General features: G+C 29.1%; 1 protein-coding gene across 1 annotated transcript in view; it reads left to right on the top strand.

Annotated features, from left to right (window-relative positions):
* LOC119675581 (relaxin receptor 2-like) overlaps positions 1 to 11,751 on the top strand; it is a 29,765-nt gene that overhangs the window by 946 nt on the left and 17,068 nt on the right. The window contains exons 2-6 of the mRNA XM_038086788.1: positions 1,177 to 1,599; positions 3,526 to 3,626; positions 3,739 to 3,818; positions 4,028 to 4,312; positions 7,620 to 7,688. Coding sequence (XP_037942716.1) covers positions 1,177 to 1,599; positions 3,526 to 3,626; positions 3,739 to 3,818; positions 4,028 to 4,312; positions 7,620 to 7,688 — 958 coding nt within the window. The remainder of the gene's footprint in view (positions 1 to 1,176; positions 1,600 to 3,525; positions 3,627 to 3,738; positions 3,819 to 4,027; positions 4,313 to 7,619; positions 7,689 to 11,751) is intronic.

Genomic DNA, 11,751 nt, shown 5'->3' with positions numbered 1-11,751 from the left:
ATATCGAATTCTCTTTTGGTGTGTGCTGAGAACATATTATCTAGCATATCTTTAAATTGTTACCACAGGTTATAGTCATAGCGCTGGTTGTAAAGAAGAGAAGGCTATTGAAAAATAACTTTAAAAAGCAATTCTGTAGACTTCTGTAAGGTACGATGGGTGCATGTTGCAGAATGCTGGGTTCAAAGGGACATACGTTACTGGACCAATTTTTGTAAATTCAATCCTGTGTCTTTATTTTAAATTTTAATTGCGTTATACGTATATGACCTTGTTTTATAATAAAGGTACGCATTATACGTTACTAAATTAAGAAAGTATTAAAAAAAATATTTTTTCTTATTACTCTTGACCTATTATATTGTTTTGTTAGCGTGTCACGTTGTAAACATTAAGAGTTTTCATAAATTGTAATAACGAAGTAAGGTCTTAAAAGAAATTATCTCTATTTGCATATGTTGAGTATGTTTACAGGAATAGTTTGAGTATGCTGAGAGGGGGTTTCATAAGATATTTTAAAATTCCTTTATATTCAAATCATCATGAAAATAAATCAATTTGAGTGAATGGTTTTAATGTCGTTTTAATGGTGAGTGACTAATAAAATAAATTTTTATGTGCCCAAAATTGAGTGACATTTGAGTAGTTATTGTCATAAAAGTTACCAACTGCCATTAACAGATAAAAAACCGTATTAACTTTATCTAACAGATAGCAGAGTATTACTAAAATAGTATCTTAACCATTATGAAATACTGAGTTTAGCAAAATTGTTGTTAATTTTTATTGAAATAAACAAAACAATATGGCAACTATGGCGAAAACTTTACCCATATAATTTCAATAGTTTGAAATTACAATAAATTATTTCGATTTCATTTTTCTATTTTTTTTTGGTTGAAATAACTATTGTATCTCGTTAATTATGTGTTTCTAGCGCACAATAATAGCTACAAAACACTTCAAAATAGACAAAATTAAAATATAAAATGAAAAAATTGATTACGCATTGTAAATATACGAAAAAAAAAAAATGGAAAACATTTTTATATCATGAATATTAAGAAAAATCTATACTATTAGAAGGAAAATTTTGGGGAAAAACAATAATAATAAATTTGTCATTTTCATTTTGTAATAACATTTTTTTTTTCTATTTTGACTATTTTGCAAAAGGACCCTGCCCTCGTGGCACATTCGCCTGTGACAATGGTAAATTGTGCGTGCCACAACGTCAAATTTGTGATAATCGCTTGGATTGTAAGGACCAAAGCGATGAGCATCCTGTGGAGTGTGGTTTGCTTTATGGCAGTACGGAATTGACCAATAAAATTGTAGGCATACAAATGGAGAAACACAAGCAACAATTGAAAGGAACTGCTGAGAAAAGCAGCAACAACTCCAACACCACCAACAACACCAACAACATCAACAACAGTAGCAACATCAACTACAACGGATCTAGAGTTGGAGTTGTAGGCACGTCAACAGCAAATGGAACTATTACGCCAAGCAGCAATGGTGGTATCACTGATACAAATAATAGTTATAGCAAAAGCCAAAGTGGCAGTAGTGCAAATAAAACGCCACCAGATTGTGGTAAGTTAAATACCAAAAGTAATTGGATTTAAAATATTAATTTTATAAAGAAATTTGATATTTGATATTTAAGCCAACACCTAAGGAAGTCATTTAAGTACCACAAAAATTGTTGAAAAGGACAATGATATTAAGTTTGTCAGAGACTTTCTGTTAAACGTTTTAAAATAATTGCTAAGCTTAGTGAACATAAGCAATAAAAGTTTATATAGTCTTTGGAATTTTTAATATCCAATAAGAAAGAAAAATACAAAATTATTAGAATAAAAATAAAATTTAATAGAACAAAACTTAATAAGAAATAGTACAGAATAAGAAATTAGAATTAGAAATGTATGTTTTTCTAAAGTTAGTGCTAAAAAAAGAGAGAGCTCGTGACAAATCTCAAAATAGAGTATGTTCATTTTTAGTCTATAAAGATTGTTCAGATAATGTCAATAACCATTAATTATCTCTTTAACACTTCAAGATTTGATATAAATAGGGAACCTATATTTCTCAATATACTTCGTTAAAGATAAAACAAAATCCGTTCTAACTAGTTTTATTGATATTTTTCGATTTGATTCCTCAGTACCTGTAGCTACCTATTAAATTGGTGAATAATAGGATCATAATAGGATCTTTTATATTAAGATCTAAACCATTTAGACACTAACTGTATAATTGCATCAAAACAATGTGTATGTTTGTATAAAGTTAATTTATTAGATCAATTAAACAGTTCGACATTGCTCTCAAACTGCATCCATATATGTAGAAACCATAAGTGTCGTAGAAAAAATTGTGCTTGAAATGTGTACTAAAAAATGTTTTCTTTTGCAGTGTATTAACTGCAGATTATATTGCCAATGGAATGCTCTATCTCTTAATCCCATATCCTTGATACGTCACGAAGCAATTATATAGTTTTTTGACTTTTGACAATGTAGATTGTTATATTATATTAAAAAAGCATTCAGTTTTTATTGAATTGCTATGACTGCTATTTTAAGCAGTCATAAGTGTTGTATGAGTTGTAATAACCAGACCCTTGTGACACCGAAAATAGGTCAGTAAAACACAGTTAGTGTACATTTTTTTTTATAGAGTTTAATAATATGAATACAAGTAAGAAGTGAGAAGAAACGGAATCCATTCTGGATCTATTTGAAGAACCTAGGTGCATTAGAAAATGACGAGATTATTTTCAATATGCAATTGATTAGTGGGGCTTAAGTCGTGCCTCTACTCTGACAGTCTGACAACTATGATTCTAGTCGGATGCCATGCAATGAACTGTAAAAAGTCAAGTAAATATTATAATATAGGTCACTAATTTTATAATAAATTTTGACTCATATCTCAAATGTGACAGTATTATCTGAGTGTCAATTACTATTCACTATTATGATTTTTTTTTCATCAATAGATAAATGCACGAAGATATTGGAAAAATCAAGGATTTTGTTTCTCTTATAGTATCAGCAACATGTCTAGAAGCTTTTTAGCAACATGTCTATTATGTGAACATGATTCAACATATCCAGAAGCTTTTTAGGAACATGTATATTATGTGAACATGATTCACTGAATAGTTATTAGAGTTGATTTCGGGAAGAATGGAATAAATTTTAAGAACATACTTTAGAGAGTTTCCACTAATGATTTTATTCTTTCTTCTAATTATTTGCAACTTAATTAAAACTATTCCTATGCTTAAGTTTTGCAATTAAAAATAAAAATTATTCTTATTCTAGTAAAAGGTAGGATTTTTAGTTTCCATTCAAACTCTTTTCGATTTCATTACGAAAACTGCAAAGTACACCTTCTATACATTATTTTTATTACTCAAAACAATTTTAGCTTAGATTTCTTAAAAGAAATAGTAGAACATATTGTATTATTTACTTACATCTAATTTGAGTTATTTCTATCGCTTTACAGAAATCGTAACATATCCGAAACAGTGTACCTGTAGATCAAAAACCATACTTTATTGCGGTCAATATGCAAAAATCAACAGAATACCAAAGATAAGCGCAGAGGTAAGTGGAATCCAAAAGTTTTCCAAGTTTACTAATTTTAATCAAACCAAAATATATAAACAAAACTACCAACAACAATTAAGAGTTCAAAAATTTAAATTTATTTACACAGGTGACAAATTTAATGATCAACCGAAACAATTTAACTCTGCGTGAAAATGCATTTAGTAAACTTAAGCATTTACAAAGGCTGTAAGTATAAACAATACCTCTAAACGTTTACATTTAAGAACGTTTTTATATATACTAACCCTCGCTGATATACAATCAGGAGTGAAAATCACCGACATTAAAAACAGAATTAAATTTCCAGAGAAGTTAATTCCTTTCCACAATCTAAATCCGTTTCGCTATTCTATTCTCCTTTTAATTTCTTTCGTTTCATGTGGCGCCGGTTACAGTACCTTAAAGTACAATAGCATATCAGTACTACCTCAAGGAACATTTCGTGGGCTTCCACAACTGGAGCGCCTAGATGTGCGCTACAATAATTTCAGCAGTTTGTCGTTTGGTGTTTTTCACGGCCTAGTATCGCTGCAATGGTTATTCCTAATATCAAATCGACTGGAGCATTTTACATTGACACATTTGCTGGATATGCCCAGACTGGAATGGTTAATGCTGAGCGATAACTTACTCACATTGCGTAATGATAAATTTCCACGCATGAATCGCCTATACGAGCTGTAAGTATTGCACTGCTAATAAACTTAAATGAGCGTTGAAGGCAAATCGAAAGGGTTTTGTCGATGCCGGCAATGGGGTAGTGTGTGAATTGCGGACGGAAAAGTCAAACATATGTTTTGAGGCAACGTTTATTTTGTTGGGAAAGGCAGATTTGTGCGATTGATGCTGCCTTGCCTGGTAGCAGTAATAAAAGTAAATCGCTTCTGTAAAATGTTATTGACATTTTCCCTTTTTTCTCGTGTTTTAAATTTCATTTTCTTTCTTTGGGTTACGTTATGTCTTGGGTTAAAATATTTCTTAGTTTTTATTATTTTTTATTTTTTGTATTAGAGTGATTTTTATATGAGCGTAAAATTATTGATGCGTGAATTTTACTTAATTTGCGATGACATAAACAACCGAGTTTTCAGCCTATTTTAGCAGCAAGTTTAACAAAATCTTTAGGATAATATAAGTCAGAAGCATGAATGGGAAACCAGTGTGCAGTTCATTTGATAACATAAACTTATTGATGTATGTTTGATATATAGTAAAAGTATCACACTTTAGCAACACTAAATACTTTTTTAATAATTTAATTAACTCGATTTTTTTTAATCTAAACAGGCAAGATTTTTGCAAAATATCAAAGTAAATATCGTAGATCCTATAAATATATATATTTATTTTTTATCAAGCTCGACGAGTTCATTTAGTCTTATCCAGCTGTCCATTTTAACCCAAACTACTCATTTTTTCAGTCATTAAAATAAAACTTTACGTACATACTTTTCGAGATCTGATCGTCGTCGGATTTGTCAGACAACAATTGAGAAATTGTTTTCTTGTTTTTAAGAAAAATATACAAATAAAGATTGGTACATAAGAGATTATATAGGATTTTATATAGCTTTATCGGTTCAGATTTTAATATAGCTGCCATAGAAAATACCGAATCAGGCATACATTTTCTTTGGTATGTACTATAAATATAGCTCTTAAATATTCAGATGATATTGGAACATGTATTTCTTAGAAAAACTTTTTTGTCACATATATATTGTTATATAAAATAGATAAGATAATACTATTTATTATATATAAATATATATAAATGTAAAGTGTATCTATAGTAAGCTTCGGCAGAGCTTAAGCTAGCTAACATCTTTATTGTTTTAAAATATGTAATGATATCATTTTTAGATTTATTTAATTGTTTTAAAGAAGTTTACAATCCCATATCACCTTAAAAAATGAATTTATTTGAAACAGATTTTTATTGGTTTTGTGCAAATATATATTAATATAATATAATCTGATATTACTGGATCCCTCATTGTCACTTTTTTCATTATACTCATATTGCGGCGAATATTGATAAGAGCAAACACTGTTTTCACTATCACTACTAGAAAACATTTAATTTTATTATAAAAATTTTAGTCTTTATATACATATTTTATTATTTAAATTTATATTTTTTTTTTATTTTATACATAAACATTTAAGTATTTATTAAGCGTTGGTAAAGATTATAACACATTAACGACGACGACGACGACGACTGATTTGTGATTGGCTGACGCTAGCAGCGCAGTTTGATTTACGTCGGCAGCTATCGGCCGTAGGCCATGATTAGCTAAGCCATGACTAGTAAATCTTCGGTTTTCTTTGTGATTAATATAATAAGCTGCGATGTAAATTTTTCGGAACATATGAATCTAATCTCATAAGAATAATAATAGTTTTAATAATGCATCAATGCAAGTTCTGATTTTAGTATTAAATTGCTTGTAATAGACAACAAATAACAACAAATAAGCATATGATTAACTTATAACTTCATTTCATTGATGTTGGAAGGTTCCGGAGTAACATGCTTTCAAGACAAAAAATTGTCATTGGAAGTACTTTCAAATTGAAAACATTTTATAGAGCATGTTTTTCAACTCTTCTTAGTTCTAAATTAAATTCTTCTTTCTTTTTTTATTTTAATACCATGTGAGAATACAATTTTTTTAGAAAATAAAATATATTTTATTCAGTTATGCAATTTATTTGTGCAATATAAGTAATTCTATATATTTAGACAGAAAATGTTTGACACACTCTAGAACATCTTATTTAAAATCATCCTTTTCGTAATTTAATCTAATCTAACGAATTTGTCTTAGGCCTTTTTTACTCAGTCAGTATTTGTATTTGTAGAAGTCAAAAACAACATTGTTTTAGTTCAAACCAACATTTCGTTTTAATAGAAATGCGAGATGCGAAATGTTTCTGAATAAAGATCAGATATATGGAAATTATTATTTTTTTTTCACTGCCCCTAAAATTATGTCATAATTTTTGGCGAAGAGGAAACTATGCATCACTTGTCACCATCCAGGTTTATGGTCCGATTAATAACCGTATTTACGATTCGGTGCGAATAGTGTTGCATCATAGCATTTGCTAATATGTATTGCAGACTTTTGCATTACATGAACAAAATATATAAATATATATAAATATGTAACGTCAAAAATCTATAGCACTAATATGCTAACTGATATTCTTCACATATAAGGCGTTGGTTTGTCTATTATGAGTAGGGACAGCCGCTTGTTAATGTTGATTAATTATGGTGTTATGAACTTGACATGTTAAAACCAGTATATGTTATTTCAATAATCGTTCACTTTAACAAAAAGTTTTTTGTACAATTCTTTTGTTAGATCAAAAAATTCGTTAGAATTAATTAATTCGTTTAACAAAGAAATTTAGTTAATAATAGTTAAGTAATATTTTTTGAAAATTTTGTTCTTCAAAATATAAATTCGTGTTTTTTGATGTTCTCTATTAGTTCTTTATCTATTTCCAGTTGCAAGTCTACTAATCACAATCATTATTTGTGGTGTAATGTATATAATTTTTTTAACGTCTATGCTTGCAAATCGCAGCATTTTTGAGAATCATTTACCTTGTTATTTCTGCGTTAGATTTCCTTTCATATTAGCACTTTGTTTTGCAGTATTTAAACATTGACCACTCTATATAACTATGCAGAATTCATTATATAGAATAGAAACATTTATAAATTTTATATATTTGAAGACTATACTGTGTTAGTTGACACCAATTCGAAGAAATTATATGTATTTTTTACATTTCTGATTATTAAATATTGCAACTTTATAAATTTTAAATATTTTTGGTTTGTTAAAAAGCATTCAACATGGTTGCCCATGCCTGGCTTAACCCTTCGCTTTTTTGTCGCTTGTGTGAATACTTTATTTTTTTCTTTTATATCGTATCTTAATTTTTGTTTTTGTATTTCTTTTACAGTTATTTGGATTATAATAGAATTGAATATATCGGAGAGACCTTTGCACAATTGGATAATTTGCATTTACTGTAAGTAAAAAAATTGCTTAACATAAAATTGAAACTTAAATTTTCTTAATAAAATATTCTACTGAATATTTTTTGTGAAAATTAAGGCAGAATTTATTTAAATTCATTAAATATTGGCTAAATTATTTATGGTACAAAAAATTGTGTCTGTTATATTGAAAAGAAAAAAGTGAAGGTCAAAGCTATAGTTGGAACGTAAAAAAAAAAATTAATATTGGGAATTGGGTGATATTACTCATATGGTAGATGTTGGCCTTTCTATGTTATTTCATTTATATACTGTATTTGATTAAAATAATAAATATTTCGTAACCAACGTTAAACTGTTTGTAAGCTTCCAATTTCCTGCTTTATGTAAGAACAAGATTAAGTATCACTTGCTTATACCAGGGCTTCGTACCGGAAATTTGCACGCTCCGGTTTTCTCTTCAATTTTGAAAAAATAGTTTTATAACTTCTGAAAATAACCAATATAATTTGCTTTGTTGGATTTGGTCCTGGCAAAAATATCAAATTTTTCGGTTTACGGTTCAGTTAATTCACAAAACTTACGTTTAAAAAACATTTTAAATTGTTTAAAAATGTCTGCTCTACTTATTAACATTTTGAAGTTGAGAGAAAACAGACTTAGATAGTTTTGAAAGGGTTAGGCACTATGCCACCACGTCACTGCATCCTTTGAGAATTATTGTAACAAACCCACTTTAGTTCGATAGGCTCGAAGCAGTTAAGAATGTCATTATGTCCCTTGTAGAGATGTTGCCTATTTCCGTTAAAAGTGGATCGGCACTTATGGAAAATAGACTTACTCTCTCATATACTTACTCTGTTCATATTTAGGTAAAAAACCCGAAAGTAACAAAGATCAAGTGCGGCTAGTGCATCCTTAATTTGATAATTTCACCGAAGATCCGGTCTTCCTCCACGTCTTCTTCCTTTAACTGCTACTTCCATCTTTTTCCATGGAGCATTGTCATCCATTCTCATGACATGCCCAAACTAGTCAACTTATTGAATGTTAATTTGCTAAATGTTGTTAATAAAGCGCATATGGCTTTATAGCTTGTTTCATTCAGATATGGTAGTCGGTACCAGGATCAAAGATATTTCAGTGCGGGTTCATTCTTCTGTGATAGCGTACATGCTTTTCCACCATACAGAAAACACAGGTAGGATAAATGACTTATAGAGTGTAATTTTGCCAGTGGAGAGACCATCTATATCTCACTTGCTTTCTAAGCTCATAGAAGCACCTATTGGCAATGCTTTCTAGGCTGTCATCGTTGTTGTTAGTTATGGCTGTGCTAAGATAAATGAAATCCTTGACAGCTTCGAAACTATAAGCGCCAAGGTTACCGAGCTGAGGCATTGCGGCGTGAATTTAATATGTTATGTTGTTGTGGATAGCTGCTTTACAATCAACAAAAAAATTATGGCTGTCGGAGCGATGACTGTGAACATTTACCAGGATTTGTCACAATGTGAATATCTGGTTAATTATGGAGCAACTAGGTTAAAATCAATTAGTGTATTGGTATGTATTTTTAACATTACACACAGGTACGATTGAAAGCACCAGTTACTCGTAAAGCCATATTAAATGACTAAAAATATTAAAACCTGTTAATTAGTAGCATTGAAAATAAAATGAATAATTGAGTTTACTAGTGTAATTAAAAATGAAATAAGTTATGCTACTTAATAACACCTATGCGCATTTTGTGAATTGAGCAACTTAAGACCTAACCGATAGATCAAAAACCAATAGCGATATAACCAGTTACTCCATAAACTCATATATAATCAAATAAATCAAATACTTCTTACACCTCATTTAGTTTACGAGTGTAGAAGTATTAACTCACAGAATAGCAGTTCTAGGCTAACTTTAGTGTAAGATTCCGGCCAAATGAGTTTCTATTGGAGAGCTTCTGTGCCTTTTACCTATAAGTTTCTGTTTCTGCCAATTACAGACGAGGATGGAATAATGATAACTTTTTGTGATTGAAATTTACTAAATCTGATAATGCATTCTGGTTAAGGGCAACATGCCCCTTAACTTGGATTTTAGATTTTAAATCTAGAATTTCAGACTTAAGCCATAGAAACCAGATAGAAGTGTTTAAAAAAATATTGTATTTTATGGGATCCTGGGCGATATGAACGACGATATTATGTTATCATGATGCGTTTAAATATTAGAAAATTTGTTTATGCGTATTTAGTTTAATCGTTATCATTTCAGATTTATAAATTAGTTGTATGAATTACTACACATTTAATTTATGAATTATAGTAATATAAAAATTCATATTATATATAGTGGAGCAGCTTTCTCAAATATGTGAATTGTGATGCTCTTTTAATTAATTGGTTATACCTTAAAATCATAATTAAATATGGGACGCGAAGGTTATTTTAATTAATATGTGAAAGTGAAGACTTTTTTTATTAAAAAACATTTAACAGAAAAATTGTTTAAATAAATATTAAATTTTTTTAAATAAATATAGATGTTTAAACTAAACCACTTTTTAAATATATTTTTTATTTATTAGAGAAGAGAGAATCTGTAAAAAACGATTATTTATCAGTGCATATAACAAACAGTGCTATACATATTGTACATCAGCAAATTACTTTCAAAATGAAATAATTATCCTTGTTCTTAAAATCTAACAAATTTATATATTATTGCCTTATGTAAACTGAATTTGATTGGCATATATAATTAAAATGCAATATTCCTCCATATTTTCGAAAGTCATAAATAATTCAATACACAATAAATCAGAAAGTTCAACGATTAACTATTATCGTTCACACATTAAATAAACAATTTTTGTTATATATGAGTAAACCATATACATTATTAAAGAAAATTTGTTTTTTTCCAACCCATCGCAGACAGCATTTACAATACACTCCAACATTAACATGTATTGAACCTCAACTGAGACTGACTGCAAGCGACACATGTTGCGTATACGCACTGTTGACCCAAACCCTGTACCTTTTGACAAATTAATGTGTCTACTTTTAACTTTGCCTTACTTATGTGTTTATTATTTATTGGCAAATAAGCTCAATATTCTAACAGAAATGCTGAAAGTCCAGTGAGTATGCAAATTGTAGGGCTTAAGTTAATGAAAAAACCAAGTAAAAAAAAAGAAAAACAATAAATTGAAAACCATTATTTTGTCAAATAAGATCAATTTTAGTACATTTGTCACCTTAATGGGCTATCCTTGCAAAATATGTTCAAGGACATGAAATAATACCGTTGTCTCTGCCTTTCGGTTCGGTGTGATTTCTGTTACTTTTAATTTCTATTTGTGTACAGAAGTTGAGCTTCTGAACCTGTAGCGTTTGTAGTGGGATGGTGGGGTTAAGACTTTATTTGGCCCTTTTAGGTTTCCATATGTCCAGCAGTGAAAGATTAAGTTACAAAGCTAAACAATAAATTTAATACTGGCACAAATCTAGTTTACGTCTAATTGAAATGAAAGAGTGTTAGAGATAAATTTAAAACGGTTTTGTGTACATGAATTAATACCATAGATTTAAAGGATTGAACCACATTTAGTTAGGGTTTTAAATGAGAAGTTCTAAGCATGATATGTTTTCAAATAAACAAATAAAAACGTAAAATATTTCAGTTAAACTTAATATGAGATAAATGTTGCATAGAAAAAGTGATTACAAATTTAGAATAACAAAATATAAAACATTTTTTGTCTAATTTGCATCCCTAAAAGAGATTAATTTAAGTGAACAGTTATTATAAACATTCTGAACCCTTTTAAAATACTTAAGTCTGAGCGGTTATATGTCCCAAAGGTTAGTTTTACATTTAAAATTAAGTTGCAATGTTTTAAAGTACTCTTCAGTTTCTATATGTTAATACTGAGTTTTAATCCAAGCGAGAATATCTATATAAAATAAAACAAGTTGCAGTATTGTGGTGATGGCTAAGAACAAAATAGTTCTTAATTTGTTTATGAAGAATCTTTAAAGTAACATTAAATATATTATCACAAAGAAAGATGTATTTCATTTACTT

Source organism: Teleopsis dalmanni, chromosome 2 (assembly GCF_002237135.1).
Source record: "Teleopsis dalmanni isolate 2A chromosome 2, ASM223713v2, whole genome shotgun sequence".
Taxonomy (NCBI): Eukaryota; Metazoa; Arthropoda; class Insecta; order Diptera; family Diopsidae; genus Teleopsis; species Teleopsis dalmanni.
The sequence above is the reverse complement of the archived record's forward strand: the minus strand, read 5'-3'. Positions and strand labels throughout refer to the sequence as shown.